Below are 16,401 nucleotides of genomic sequence, written 5' to 3'. Positions count from 1 at the left end.
CTCTAAAAATAAAAACAAAAATAAACTTATTCCACGGTGTTCCTCGGTCCTCGTTCGGTTGCGTCTCACCGAAAGGGACCTCAGGTGGTGCTGTTGTCCTGACAACCAATAAGGGGAGCATCAGAGTCAGACGGCTGGATAATCTGAGTGAGCGAGAGTGAGAGTGAGAGAGAGAGGTAGGGGGTGGTGGTGGGGGGTGATTCTCCCAGACTCTAAACAGAAGCTTGCCTCTCTCCATCGTCGCTGTGCCGTGTCTTTACGCGGAGAGCTTTGTGCGTCACTGGAGTACAGAAGGAGGATTTTCGCCCCCCCTCCCCCTCCAAAAAAGTATTTTCGGAACCTCGTGTCACCCGTTCAATCCGAACTGCTTTGGACCTTAACAAATTCCAGAAGTGTGGACAACTACGACTGTTTCCCTCTACCCCGTTTTTCACCCTTGGATTTATAACTGCAGAAACGCGCGCGCGCTCCTGTGCTTTCAAAAATGCAAGTCGGACGCAAGTCGTGCTGGAGGCAGTTACAGGCTTCGTTTTTCAGACTGCTTTGTCTTATCCCCACAGGATTCCCCGTCCGGAGTGTGGATATGCAGAGAGCCACCGACAACATCACTATCCGACAGGGCGACACGGCGATTATAAGGTAAGACTCTGCTTCCAACTTTCCTGTGCTGCTTCCCCACACCCCCGCCTCTCTCTGGATGCTGAGCAGCAGCAGCAGGATCCTCCGAGCGAAAGATTGCAGCTTGTTTTATGCATTCATTTATTTTTGTTGTTGTCGTTTTTTTACGAACTTTTTTTCTCGTTTGTTCAGTACAGAGAAGTGACGGAAATGTTGAGCGATTGCATGTTCTCCGCTTGCGTTTCTAACTTTTGTGTCACAATCTTTGTGAGAATCTTTGTGACACAGGACGCTGCGGCGGTGGTCGCACCGCTTTATAGAACTTAAGATCAAGATGCTCTTGATAAAAGGCAAAGTGCGTCACCGTGACCGTGGCAATCATGACGGTGTGGTGGTGGGAGGGTTAACGACAAAGACTGATTACTGATTGCAGACAGGAATAACATGTTGCAAAAGACGACGTGTGACGAATCCTCCATGAGATGTTAGGAAAAGATTAACTGCCAGCAGTCTGCAGGGGGGCAAGAAGATGAAGTAGCAGCAGTGCAGCTGAGAGCTCGTTTGAGGTTTTTTTTTTTTTTTTTTTTTTTTTTTTTGCTTTTGCAGCTTTGTTTGTGGCCCCGCAAATTTAAAGATTCTCTCTGGATCTTTACGCGGATTTTTAGCTTTTTACATTTGTATTTATTTATTTATTTATTCACCACATATGTTAAGACATCCCATGTAATCACTTCGTAAACAATGGAAGCTGACAACTGTCTTATTGTGATACTGCTCGGCAGAGCTGGGTGAACACGTGATGACAGCCATGTGTTTTTGACAGGCTAGAAATGAAGAAAGAGGATTTGGATTGTTTTGTTTATTTATTTGTTTATTCATATGTTTTGTGCGCAGGGCTTTTCCTCAGCAGCCCCTCTCACCCACTCTCCCCAATCCTTTAAATGTACTCCAGATCAATTAGTTTACCACATAGTGACTGTGGCAATGGCAATTTTCTTTATATTTCATGTGTTCATTACATGCAAATTCAAAATGCTTAACACATATGATAAAAAAAACATGACAACCTGTGTAGGTTTACAGTGCCTCTAGGCTGTGAGAGAATAAACTGCGGTTATATGCTGGACCTTTAGCACAGCCGGTCAACAAAGCCTGCAGGCATGGACACCGCTTCCCCAGCCCCATATAAGAGAAAAAAAATGCAAGCACACACATTTCCACATTTCCTCACATGTGCCCTGAGCTTGCATACACACAAAAGCTGTATGCCCAAACACACACACCAAGAATAAATCCCTTTAATGGATTCCTTCTGGTGCACAGGTGCCATCCATTTAGGTATCTGCTGATCAAGTTAGTCATCTGACTCAGTTACTGTTGAACTCAACGGGGGTCACAGCTATTTGTTTCACTTTCCACATCCAGTTGACTGCCTCGTTGCTGTAATCAGCCATTTGCCCCCCTAGTAACTCTCTATTCTTTAAAGGCTCTGCGCTCACCAGCCAAATTAGATTCCACTTTCTGGGAAAACTGTATCCCCAGTTTACTATTTCACCTTTATATCTGCCAAACAATGTTTGAATAATCTGTGGTAATCGCTCAGTGAGTGTCATAATTAATTTGATGTTTGCAATGCATCTTGTTGGGACTGATGATCAGTCTTATTTATCGTAAGGTAGACAGCGATAAGCTCTGGCTCAGAGCCCCGTGGCTCTGCTGAAAAACACAACCATTTTTCACACCCAGTTTCCACCTGACAAATAGGATCGAGAGGGGGTTTGGTGGGAGGTAGTTGCGGGACCACTAAGGCTAAAATGTACAAAGTTTGAGCAGGCGTGGGAGGCCGTTGGCTAGTAATTTGTCGTGTTACACAGTGTTGCTGATTCCCTAAAGGGGGGGGGGTTGTGAAGGCTGAGGGGTTATTGTTGACCCGGGGGCGTAATAAGGCCTGCGCTCCTTTAGCTGAGCCTGTGGCTGCAGTCGTGACACGAGAGGAGCGATGCAGGAGTAGAGAAACAGTGTGTGGCCAAACAGCCGCTGTGACAGAGCACACAGCGGCAGGGCCTCGCTACTGAAATGAGAAAGGAAATTTATTTTTACCAGGGGCAGAAGTGTGTCACGCTGAGTAAATAAGCAAACTAAACTCTTTCTCCTCATGCGCAAAACTTTCAGATTTGTAGCACCGTTGTGAGTCACAGTGAAACACTGCATCATGAGTGTTTATTTAAGCTCCGCGAGGCTGCAGATTCATCGATGTCATGAGAATAATATAAAGGATTGCATCAGCTCTCTGCTCTATATTTTTATCAATACCACAGTCATAAAGCAACAATCTGCACTGGAAATCACAATGACTCAGTCGAATTATAGCTGACTGATTTATTAATACAAGATTTGAATAGTAAGTTATATGTAGCTAGGCTAGGGTTAGGATTAGATAACCCTAACCCTGCCGACCAACTAATACTTGATGTGACAAGCGCATATACTCTAGCCTGAGCCTGACACAGTGCTTTGCTCACAGAATCTCATTCATTCTGGATCAAAAGTGAATGTAGGCTAGATATTGACACATATCTCTAACAACCTGTGTTGTACAGAACAGCAGAGAATCTACATTGATTTTTACTTGCATGGCATCTATATCACAAGGCAGAAATTTTAGCAGTCTGTTTTCCAGCACTATATAAAAGGAATAATCTATAATCTTAACCACATTTAAGTCTATATCTGAAGAATATCATTGGCTCAGATGAATATGTTTACACGATCAGTTGTAGTGTGAAGTAAATCAGAAATCATCTGATGTTCAGTAGACTTAAAATCTGTTAATTCAAACTATGTGAATACTGAGGTTTTGTAACATCGTTTCTTTGATTATCTCAGAAGCAAGAAAATTCCATCCTAAGTTTGCTGCTATCTTAATGATCTTGTGCCGCTGTGTGCTGTTCAAAGATTACAAACTCTTTGAGTTTGTAATCCCTAAGCTGTCTTCTTGCTCTAAAGAAGGTCTTTTTATTTAAATTTGTAACTGCTTGAAGTGACATTTGCCTCTGGAAAACACGAACATAAGTCCTAGCATATTAAATCCAGGCCTGTATCCCAGCAGTGATGTTGCAAACCTATAAGATTTAGGTCGCTGAAAAGCACCCCATATTTCAGCGCTTGCTTCCATGGTGACTTAGCCTTAGCCTGTTTTTACAAGGATGATGCCAACAAGTGAAATCAAACTGTTCTCATCCTTAGCAAAGCACAAGAAATAAATCTGAAGAGAGGAAAAAGATAAGTTTCTCCACATTTCTTGAAGCAGTTTCTCTGTGTCACAACAGTTTACTTTTTAATTTATTTTTTTTGTCCTTCTCTATGCAGCGGCCTTGAGGAAGAAGTTTCAGTCTCAGGCAAAGCCCTTATAATTGACGATTGCTTATTAAACCACTGATGGTGCAGTGCCTGTGATTGCGCTCCTCTGGGTCAGAAATCTGCACGTTAACAATTCATTGTGCTTCCTTGTTACTTCCATGGACGATGGTTCTGTATTTGTGCTTTTGCCTCAAAGGATCTTCTTTTCCAGAAATTTTCCTTTAATTTTAGTCAGAGTTGGTCAAGTCAGGCTGTGACACAACTACAACATGATGTTAGCCTAACAGATTGCAGGGTTGTTTTTTTTAATTTCTATTTAATATTATTAAAAAAAATCAAATTTGCATGATTAAAACTTCCACTTTTAGCCACATTGACTGCACATTGTTTATTTCGCTTGATATATATTTAAATATGCAGCTCTCCTCTCTGTATACAGTGGTGTTAACGCTTTAAGACTTACCATAGAACCAAGTCCACCAGAGCTTATATTATATTTTTACATGCTGTAGAGCCACTTTTGGGAGCATTTCAAGTTGCTATACATCAATACAACCATTATAGCCCAAATTATAATAATATGTATGCATAAAGTGCATAGTAATTACATAAATTGCAAAAAAGTGCAATAAACTACAAAAAAATTGAAAATCGTTTTGTTATTATATTATATATATTGTTATATTTCTAGTTAGAGAAATTTAAGGGGCTTATCCCTCAAAACTGTAAATGCAAAAAAGTTGCACAAAATAGTTTCCCACCACAGGATATTTATTGTGGGTGTCTTCATAGTTTTATTTTTGAAATACACCATTTTTTATATACTGCAGGAAAAACGAAAATAAATATTATAATGCAAATTTGCAAAAAAGCAGCATATGCATCAAAATAAACTATTTCCAGCAGTGCAATATGAGTTCTAAGCATCCCAGAAACGACACAGAAAGTCATAAAGTCAAACATAACTTTTAAAAACACCAGTATAGGCTCATGAGGCCCTGATGGTAAAAAAAAAAAATAACTACATTTCTGCGAAAATGACGTCACTTCCGGTTTCGGCCAGGTAATGGCGGACATGCGGTAGTTCGCGCTGACGTCTATTCCAACGTAGGAAGTGTTACGAACAGCTGATCGGATCGGCAAAGCATGTTTCTGGGATATTATGTTTTTGTTGCTGCAAGTGCTTTTTATGCAGTTTTTGCAAAGCTATATGTGGAAGGAAACCGTGACCTAGGACAAGCTGATGGCATAAAATGTAAGTACAACTCCTCCGGTTTCATATGCAAAACAAATTATTGCGCTAGCTTACGTGGTTGCAGTTCTACAGGGATTTAAAAATAGTTGCGCACAATGGAGCGTGCCCGCTCCGACAGGTTTTAAAGGGTTAAAAAAGTGTCCCTGATTTCCTGGTTTTTTTATATCTCATGTAGGTTTGGATTTTTTTCCCCTTAATATTAATCACCTTCATTTAGAAACTGCATTTTGTGTTTCCTTGTGTTATCTTTGGCTAAAATTTAAATTGCCTTGATGATCTGAAACATTTAAGTGTGACAAACATACAAAAACACCACTGTATCTATGTGTGTGTGTGTGTGTTTTTGTCACGTGTGGTCCCGGGACAGTTCTGGGCAGTATCTTAACTGTTCCTATGACTACACTTTTCTCGACAGAGACCTCTGATGTTATGCCTGGAATCTGATGGCGCTACTCTTCCAGTTTTGGAGTTCCAGCTCTTCGTGCTCATATTACCACTGGGAGCAGTTTGAACTTTACCTTCCATGTCTACTCCAGTTGCTCCTTCAGCCCCTGATATATCTCTGTTTTTGTCTTCCTGATGTTGCAGTCTGCTGGGATTGCTACATTCAACACAACTGCAGTCTTCTGTTTCTTTTCTACCTACTCTATGTCTTGCATGTTGGCTAGGAGCTGCTCATCTGTCTGGAACTCAGAGTCCCACGGGACCTTAGCCCCGTTGTTCTCAACCACCTATTGGGACTTGGGGACTTGGGGACTCATAGTCAGTATTTGGTACAGATGTTCTTGTACACCTTCCTGGACACTTAGTTGTGTCACTCTATTTAAGATGCAGCTTGGATCCTACATCCTAGACCTTTGCATAGTCTGTAACCTGTGTCCGCTTGGTTGTGGTAGACTCCAGCCTCTATGGATCTGGTGCTTAGGTCCTGGTCTTGTGTACTTCATGATCAACAGAGCCTGTGTGCTATGCTTTAGGCTGGCCTTTTCTGGCTGCTGATAGTATTTCTTGACGTGTTCCACTTGCTCTGTCTATCGATAGCAGGGATTTGGTTGTCCACGATAGTTCCTCCTCCTGTTCCTCTTCACTCTCTGTCTTCAGCTGCCCGAGGCATTCATGGAGCAGCTCATCTTGGGTGCAGTCTTCCTGATGTCTTCGTGAATGCTCTGTTATATTTTCGGCTGTGGCTCTGACAGTCTGGTTCTTGCCCTTTCTCGTGCTCATAGAGCCTCAAGAGTTTTCGGGAGTTGTGAGGAGTTTTTATGTCATTACATTAATGGCATCTATCTCCTCCAGCTTATTATTCCAGTTGGGTATCTGTAGGGATTATGCATTGATGGCTTTGATTTCATTCCTAGCATTCAGCTGGTTTCTTAGCACCTGACAAACCTTGTTGAGATATTTGACTATGTCTGATCTTTATGCATCTTTATCATGGTTCCTATTGTCCTGTGGGACACCCAGGTACCTGTGGCTGTCCTATATATCTGCTCTTCAGCTTTTCTGGCAACTTCACACCTTCAGTTTGGACAGTGGTTCCCAAACTTTTTTTGGTAGGCCCCCTTTGTTTAACAAGAAATATGGTTTGGAAAGTTATTTGGCAACGCCTCATCCTCTGCTTTGCGTTTGTGTGGGAGCCCCGTCAAAAACCTGTCCATTATGCTACCAGTGTCCAAGCATTTATAAGGTTGGGGAAACCTGCACTCAGCTGAGACTGAAGAAGTCACTTGGATGAGTGACGAAACGTTTCTCTCATTGAAAACGCCACGTCCAGATGAACAGAATCAACTTTTGGGAGTGTCCAAGCATTCTTTTTTTTTTACCTTTTTAGGTCTGCCCGGCCTTAGAGTCCTGGTGTCCAGTGTACCGCTTTAATAACCAGGAGCGGGTGCTTTGTCCCTCTGGTGTTATTTGTTATTTCCAGTTGTGTTCTGATCTGTCCTTGTGATGTGCCTACTTCCATGTCATGAAGAGACAGGTAATTGGCCGGTAGAAAGAGAGAGAGTCGGGTACATTAGAGGTGTCAGAGCTGCATTAAATTAATTTTCAAGCACGGACTGGTGGTGAAAGCTGATGCTGCAGTGATGACTATTTAATGGTCCCATGCATAGCATCAAGTTCCACCACAGCTCCACAAAACTGACCTATCATCAAAATTTCTGTCACAGTAACTTACAATGGAGATGCAATGTCAAAACTTTGACAAATGCTTTCATAAGCTGAAACTTATATAGCGCAGTATGTAGTCTAGACAGCGGTGGGAGGAAAATCGAGCAAAAACAGATCAATTTCTGGATTTCCTGACAGAGGGGCAGCAATGGAACATCATTTGGGATATCCAGTCCCCAGGGGGCTTTACTTTTCTCTCTGCAGCTCATTAGATTGGTGAGCTGCTTTCTCTCTCTCTCTCTCATTCTCACTCTCTCTTGCGCTCTCTCACTCACCTAGGCATCTCTCTCAGTCCCTCTTTGCTCTTCACCACCCACCCCCTGTCCTTTTCTCCTCTCCCTACCAACATTAAATTGTCCAGCTGTGTAGTCTTAACCTGATTCACAGAGGGAACATGAAGTCAGATGAGATGAAACTCATAGATGAGTTTCTTCACAAGGATCTTAAAGGAAAGCCCTGGAAAGGGTAAGACTGGTGACTAAAGAGCACTGACCAAGGAAGAGTCACAAACAGAGAGAAAAAAAAAAGGAGTAAGATGAGTAGAATTAGTATAGGAAGGAGGGGGAGGGGAGGGATGCAGTGTTAGTACAATCAGCACAATAATCCCTTCTGTTCCAGCCTGGGCTGGGGTAGGATTTTCAAATCAATTTCATTTTCTCTCATCACGCTACAGTGGGACAGCTGACCGGCTGCCAGTTGGGTCATTATCGTCTTTGGCCTGGGACTGTGCAGAGGTGAGAGAAAAAGAAACTGGGTTTTGGTTGATGTTTTTGCCAACTGTGTAAAGTTTCACGAAGCCCTTTGGAACAGCTTCAAAGCGTCACAAGTTCCAGATGCTTTCATCTTGGTCAGAAGGATCTGAACGATGGCCTGCAGAGACGGTGCGAAGTCTTTTGGCACGGCAGATGAACAGAGTGTTTACGCTGTCATCTCGAGCTCACAGTCCAGTCCAGTTCAGTGGGTTGTCTGAGCCACTGTCAGAAATCCCCAACCAGATGTTTGTAGTTGGATTTTGCTGCTTCAACCTCAGAAAACATACCAGGACATGCTGAGCTCTTTATTATGTGGTTGCAACATGTTTTGTGAATATCTCAACCAGGGAATTCAGATTCTTTTTTGGGGGGGTGTTGGGTGGTGGGGCAGCTGAATACTAAAGCAGTGCTTCTCTCTAAAAGCAATTCCACTCCATTCCCATCTTCACATAGACTATTGTTGGACAGGCCAGGCTTTCTCTAAGTGCATATTTAAACTACTCAGCAATTTCTCAGTGCCTCTGGCTGCCTATGGGTGAAAGCAGTGGAAGTGGAGTGGAAGAGTATTGTTATTACACTCTGAGAACCTCAAAATGTCATAGTGCTACATAGCTGCAGTAGATGTACTATTAAAAGACAGAACTGACTCAAAGGGTATGTTTGAAGTAATTACCAGTCGTCCATATGGTATGTGGTATATAGCAGTACCATGCATATGTCTTTCCTACTTTACTGGATGATTGTATCTAAAGTTCACCCAGGCTTTGTCACTGTAATGAAACTTTCATCTGTGAGTGGTTTGTTAGCCATCATGATTAATGATCAAATCGGTGCATCTGTTTTAAAAGCAAACACTTTTTTTTCCTTCTTACAATTTCATGCAAGTCAGCGTTTTTGACAAAAATATGAAAGAACAAAGCAGGACTTTGGATTCACATTTTAAAACTTTGCAAGTAATCTTGACATGAAGTAAATGGTAAATGGCCTGTATTTATATAGCGCTTTACTAGTCCCTAAGGACCCCAAAGCACTTTACATATCCAGTCATCCACCCATTCACACACACATTCACACACTGGTGATGGCAAGCTACATTGTAGCCACAGCCACCCTGGGGCGCACTGACAGAGGCGAGGCTGCCGGACACTGGCGCCACCGGGCCCTCTGACCACCACCAGTAGGCAAACATGGGATTAGTATCTTGCCCAAGGACACAACGACTGAGACTGTCCAAGCCGGGGCTCGAACCGGCAACCTTCCGATTACAAGGCGTAATGTAGACAAATGAATAAAGTGCATGAGCTGCGCTTAGCTGAACCATGGAAGCAGGTTAAATACATTTAAATCTTTCCATCAGTCAGAGTGAATTAAAGCTGAAACATGTGGGTTTGAGCTGTCTCTGCAGCTGTAAATCCACATGGCTTTAAAGCAGATTAGAGGCATGCGGTAAGTATAGTCCTGGATGAGCGCGCTCATTGTTTACTTCCAAATGTTTCCAAATCAGCAAAAAATGGACTCATTGACAGATACTTTGTGCAAGTGGCCTATATGCCATCAGCAGTAAGCGGAATGTCTATTGCTCATTTATTTATGCCACACAGAGCATGCAAGCCTTTTCATTATGCTGAACCTAGTGTGTCTGCTTTGATAACGAGTACGAAAAAATAGTTTTCTTCTTCTTCCTTTTAACTGCAGGTATCACTTTAGCCAGTGTTGCAAGATGTGTGTTTGTTGTGAGAAAACTAGCTCCCATGTTTGATGATGATTTCAATATGTTTTTAGTTCCAGTTTCAGCTCTCATCATTGTGCATGTTTTGTCCCTAATTAAACATTATGTGTCTCTTTAGGCCTCGGAGTGCAGGGGTTTGGGGTGGGTGATTTAATTGGCACTTTAGGCAGGTTAATTGAATATTATTTTTAATTAGGCTAGAATTCAATTGAGCTGTTCATGCTTTTTGTGACTCATAACTTGGACCTTTGTGTGCAATTATATGGATTTATAACTACTTAATTTATAACTACTTGGTTTCCAGTTAATTAAAAAGCGAATACTCCAAGCATCTTTCAAGCCTGCCCGGTCCTTATGTGTATAGAGTTTTCTGGGACTAATGAGTTATTTTGCTTACGCTGTTCTTTATTTGTATTTGTCCTGAGTCAGTAGCAAACCCATTCAATGGTTTGGTATTTTCATTTATTATTTTACTTTGAAAAAACAGAACATTGTTTTAGAGAGCAGTTATGTCATTTCTAGTTTAACCTTGTAGGTAAGTTTATTTCACTCTTACAATTTCTTTTCAGACTACAGTGATAGAGAAGTGTACGTAGTTCAGTATCAGTATAATATCACAGCAACTTGGTGGTAACGGAGCTCGGACATGGGTTAAGCTAAGTGTGAGGTACGTTCAAAGCTTTTGGAGCTGGAGAAAAAGAAGGAAGTGTCCTTACTTCCACAAGCTGAAGGATAATCTAAAAAAGGTCGCAGTTTTTACCCAGAATAAAAGCTGAAGCACTCCCACAAGATGTATGGAAGATGCCTAGTCTGTAAATCTGTGCTTGACACTATTTTTAAAATAGCTAGAAGTAATCAGTAGCAACAATTTTGAATAAATTTGATTTGGTTGGAAGGACTTTATGAAATGTTACAGCTGTTTTACATGTCAGATGAATGTGAAATGTGAAATTTGAAAAATACAACCGCAAAACACTTTTAGTTATATTGCTTATTGTGAGTACCAACTAAACAGCATAAACCAACAGCATAAAGTGTGTATGGGTGGAAGAAATAAAACCCATGCATTTATTTAACAGCCCCATGCACAGGCACAGTCTTGCAGTGTGGAAGCCGATAACTTAAAATTTATACTGCAATAAACAAAAGATAAAATATGTAGAAAGCCGTAGTGCTCTGCAGTATGGGAAGCTTAGATATGTGCCACTGACATTTAAAGTCAATGGACACCTTTCTTGGTTATTACAACAGTGGTATGCAATGTCCATAGTTACACAGCTGCACTTTGTCACTGTGACTTATACAGTATAAGTGAGCTTGTACTCATTCCTGACAATAAAGATTTTTATTCATTATTGTGTATTTATAGTTCAGTCTCTGAAAATGTGTATAAAAATTTCTGTGATTCATTTGTGGTTAACACAATATATTTCAAAATCCCAAATTTATTATATAACCCAAACCTTTATATATTTTGGTACACAAAAACTTGTTGGTAACAAAAATTGTGTCAGAATTTCCCTTTGTGTTATGTTGTGTTAGATGGTCTTTGCTGTAGTGAACTCAATGGCTGCAAGATGCCAAATATAGGCAATGGTACTGATATAAAGTGTTGTTTAGCTAAATTAATATTAAACATACCAAGACTTGTCTAATTTTCTGTTATGAAGAAACTAGTTTTGTGTCATAATATAGCAAGATGGTCTTTGATTGATGGTTCTTTGATTTGTTGTTCATTCTGTAAGTGAATGCTGCAGTTGCAAGCCAAATGCATATTTATTTATGGAATTCATAATTTCTAATTATATGGTATTAAAAAAGACAGAGCAGCAAATAAAGCACGCTTTCTGGATTTAAAAGGAAAGATAAAAGTGATCATATTAGTTGATAAAATGAGTTGTTTTTATGTTTCTTGTACAAATTACTGGAAGTGAACAAACTAGAGAAAAAGCCAACGTTTTGGCTGCGACAGCCGCTCCTAAGATGGACTTACTACCGAGGAGCTTATTTATCTGTAGTTTGCAGCATTATCATACAAGTTATGCAGGAACTCAACATTTTGATATCTCCTAAAAGGGCATTTCATGCACTCAGTATCTCCTTTCACTGCTCGAGTTAAAAGGCCACGCTTTGAAGTTTCCTGTCTTTTTTTTGTCTTTTTTTTTCATATTCAAGCATCAGCATGATACTTCTGAGATAAATTTGAATTTGTATTAGAAAAGTATTCTTTGTTGTTCTGGATCAGTGTGTTAAATTATATTTTCGGCTGTATATTCATAACCTGCACGCAACATCGCGTGGACCCCTGGGGAAACTGTGCATTTGTTTCAAAGGCATGCTCTAAATGGCCTTAATGGCAACATGTTTTGATCTGCATTATCCCACTGAGTCTTACTTTCCATTTCAAAAGAAAATGATCTGAAAAGCCACAGTGGTAAAGGTGTGGGAGATTAATTAGAGTTTCTCTCTTGAGCATTTGGCATTTGGAAATGGAAATGGGGCTGATGCCATCGCCTACTTGCTTTTACTATCCCATCTGACTTGTGGAGCATAAATGTGTCAGATGTTAAAAAAAAAGTTCAACTGAAGCACTTTTCTACTTTATATAGCACATTGACATTCAAGCATTCACATTAACATAAAGAAAATGACAAATAAGTCAGCATTGCTTGTCTCGTTTAATCCCTTTCAGTTCAGTTTAATCCTCTACCCTGTGGATCAGCATTGTTTTTGACTACAAGAACATTGCTTCTGTTTCTGTGTGTTACACAATTACCTACAATTAAATCAGGTCCCCAAGTGAACAGTTTGGATGTTGATTCTGTTAGCCCAGCTATCAGGGACCAAGCAGCCAAGAGCATACAGGCACATGTGTAATCTTCAAAAAATGGGTTGTATTTTTTGACTAAAAGGACGAAATTATTACAAAACTTCTAAATGACAAAAACTATTTTACCAACCACGTTGGCACATAAACTAAAGGTCAGGTTAACAAAATTCGACTCAAAAACCACTTAACAAACCATAACTCGGAAAACTTTCCTGCCCAAATAAGATCCAGCTCCAGTTATATAGCCATTGAATGCCCCATTGTATACACCAAAACCACAGAGATAATCGCTAATCATAATACAAGAAGAACCCTATTCTCCCCTGTGTGCTCATAACAGATGGTTAAGTCAGGTCAAGTCCATTTTATTGGCCTCTACATTTAAACCAGCTCCACCCTCAGCCTCCTCTTTCACCCAAACCAGGAAGGATTGGAGCGGCAGCCAGGTAACTCAAAAGGAACAGAAAATAATTAACAAAGCATATATCCATACTACCGTAACAAACAATACAAAACAGATTCTGTGCCATCATTTGGACTACAGCTTACTGCTAAATGGCCTGTATTTGTATAGTGCTTTACTAGTCCCTAAGGACCCCAAAGTGCTTTACAAAACCAGTCATCCACCCATTAGTGATAGCAAACTACATTGTAGCCACAGCCACCCTGGGGCACACTGACAGAGGTGAGGATGCCGGACACTGGCGCCACCGGGCCCTCTGACCACCACCATTAGGCAACGGGTGAAGTGTCTTGCCCAAGGACACAACGACCGAGACTGTCCAAGCCGGGGCTCGAACAGGCAACCTTCAAGGTGAACTCAAGGTGAACTCTCAACTCTTGAGCCACGATCTCCCCTACTGCTGTCATGTATTACAAACTACTAACTCCAAATTAACTTATATTCACAGTTGTGTGGTTGCATGCAGCCATCACACCAACATTCATAAACTGTCCTCTAACTGTGGTTTAAAAAAGTACCATTGAACCTCACCAAGTCCTTGTCAGCTCCCACCTATTGGCTTGTGTTGGACCCAAGAATACAATGCAGGGTTGGCTAATTCATTATTAGCTAATGTTCAGCACTTAAACTGCATTAGATAAAGCACTGCAGTGCACTCACATTTAAATGGCTGTTTGCATACAAAGGCTCTCTCATCAAGGACTTGAGAAGCGATGGCATTTGACTTGAGAGCACTTGTCTAACTGAATATCAGTGAAGTAACCCTAACATAGAGTTTCCACAAAGTACAATACAATAAATTTATCTTTTTGTACAACTGCGCAGATATTTAATGTAGATTAAAGAAATGTATTTTACCCATCTAGGTCTTCTATTTTTGCCGCCTGTTGTAAATGTGAAAACACCACAAAGAGGCCATTTAACAATATATTAGCTGCAGTTATTATATCGTCATCTGAGCCCTTAGCCTTATACTTTCTGATAAGTTGAGACGTAAAATATTACCATGGAAATGATGAATTGCTGCAACTTGACCTATCTAATCCATGTTCACTTATAAGAATGATTGTGTACCTTAATATACACAACATAACAGACATATCAGACACATATTTAATATGTATGTAAATTGTGCTGTATAAACGGATTAAAGTGGACCAGAACCATCTGGAACAGCATCTTGGCACTTTCAGTTAATGAGCCATTAAATCTGATAGGCATGTGACGCTTTCATGGTGAAGATGTAGATAAAGTTTTTGGTCATGGTATTTCACCGTGTAACATTTTAAGTGGCACGTAATTGCAAATGAAACTTTACAGAGAGATATCAGCAAACACAAACTGATGTCAAATGTACAGCTTGACACAAAATGTGTCTCTGAGCTAAATGTACGGTTGTTGTGTTTCACTGGGAGAGGGGGAAAAAAATTCATATGCGACACTGATAGATAAAGAAAGATGCAAGAAAGAAGAAACAAGATGAAGATGAGAGATTATTTTGAAAGGTAAGTACTGCTGAGCAAGTGTTACAGCAAGTTATAAAGTGTCAATTTGAATCTTGCATGTAATGTCCTCATTTATTCTAAGGTGCCTTTACTAGGTTACATCAAGTATAGCAGACACTAATTTATATCTACTTTCTTATTAATAGGTTTATAGTAGGTACACGTATAGCTCAAATAACATCTGCTTATATTTTCCTGAATTCAGATGGGTAAACCCACAAAGACCAGTGAAAGTAGCAGCACAGGTCAGCATATTATTGTGTTCCTTTCCTGATGCTGCACTGCTCCACCCAAATTTAGAGTTCTCCCACCCACGGATTGGCCTCTCGCCCTATGGCAGCTGGGTTAGGCTCCTGCATACCCTACCCCCATCAGTGGCTCCGACAAGGACGAGCAGAAGAGAATGCATGAGCACAAGCCAAAACAACAGTAATAATTTTAAAAGTGTATGTGGGCAGAGTCAGTTTATGTTTTTCCTATCTTTAGTGTACTTGTCACTTATGCTCTGTGCAAGACCTTATTTATGTAATTGTGTCTTAATACTCGTCCACACGTCTTGTTTTTTGCATTCCTAGTTTGACCTGTTTTATATGCAAATGAAGCACTTCAATGAGTCTAAAGTTCCTTAAAACATGTTAGGTTTTCAGTTTACTTAACAGATATTTGCATCGCTTTGTCTCGTGATTCTAAAGGACATAACACAATATGGTATGCCTGAAATAAACATTCTGCCCAAAGACTTAGAACAGGTGGCCAAGCACAAACACAGTCCCTTGGAGAGATGGCAGTAACACACTTCCTTTGTGTCTTCAAACAAAAAAATGAAAGCGCTCAGCCACTTTTTCAAAAATATTGTCTTTTTTATTTCTTGAGGGTATTTCCATTCAGTCCTAAGACAGAACCTGTCAAAAATAAATCATACAGGAACAAATGGTGTTGTGAATCTGGTGATATGTTTGGCATGTTCGAAGGAAAGTAAGGAGAACAATTTAGGGTTTTTTTTTTCTATGTGCCTGTGTTATGGTTGTTATTTACTTGTCATTTACAGTTGACACACAAATTCACACAGAAGTGCTGCAGTCACAGACACAAAGCCTCTCCCCTCACGATAGTTAACAGTGAGTTGACACAGACTTGACAGTATGTCACGGGGCAGGCAATTAATTTTCCACATAAGAAACTGGGACTGTTGCACACCAATAAGCTGGAATCAGTTTTGCTCATTATTATATTCATCTCTTTATAAGCTTATTGGTTAATTGCCTCCTCTGTGACATAAAGTGTTGCTCAGAGCTGTCAGTGTCAACTACTTAAGCTGCTGCTGGGGCTGTGTGTGACTATCTGCAGCACTGCTCTGTAGATTAATGTATCAGCTGTAGGAGGTGAAGACAGCACTGTTGGTATAGATACTGTTGCTTTATGAGGACTTTAAACAAGTCAGTAATGCTCCAGTTTCTACATTTAAGTCTTAAGCAGTTGTCACACACATTAAGCTGGTCTGATCCACAGGCAGAATAAAAGATGGACCTAGCAGGCTGGTTTCGGCTAAATGCATGTGACAGGGAAGGGCGGGTCTGACTGAAACCACACATTCATTGGCTAATGAGCATGTGGTTTTTATACCACAGATAACACTTCACTTTGAAATGTGGTACAACTAAAATTTACCAAAAACAGTCATTAAATTACAAGGTTGCAGCTAATGCTATGGTTAATATTA

General features: G+C 40.5%; 1 protein-coding gene across 3 annotated transcripts in view; it reads left to right on the top strand.

The window, feature by feature from the left end:
- lsamp (limbic system associated membrane protein) overlaps positions 1 to 16,401 on the top strand; it is a 468,508-nt gene that overhangs the window by 246,022 nt on the left and 206,085 nt on the right. For 2 of the 3 annotated variants that reach the window (XM_087850805.1, XM_087850806.1), the window contains exon 2: positions 561 to 639. In XM_087850805.1, the coding sequence (XP_087706931.1) occupies positions 561 to 639 (79 nt within the window). Of the gene's footprint in view, positions 1 to 196; positions 640 to 16,401 lie in introns of those variants that run through there. The other variant, XM_087850804.1, reaches the window with a different exon arrangement.

Source organism: Neolamprologus brichardi, chromosome 14 (genome assembly GCF_056152115.1).
Source record: "Neolamprologus brichardi isolate AB-2024 chromosome 14, ASM5615211v1, whole genome shotgun sequence".
In the NCBI taxonomy this organism is placed as follows: domain Eukaryota; kingdom Metazoa; phylum Chordata; class Actinopteri; order Cichliformes; family Cichlidae; genus Neolamprologus; species Neolamprologus brichardi.
The sequence above is the reverse complement of the archived record's forward strand: the minus strand, read 5'-3'. Positions and strand labels throughout refer to the sequence as shown.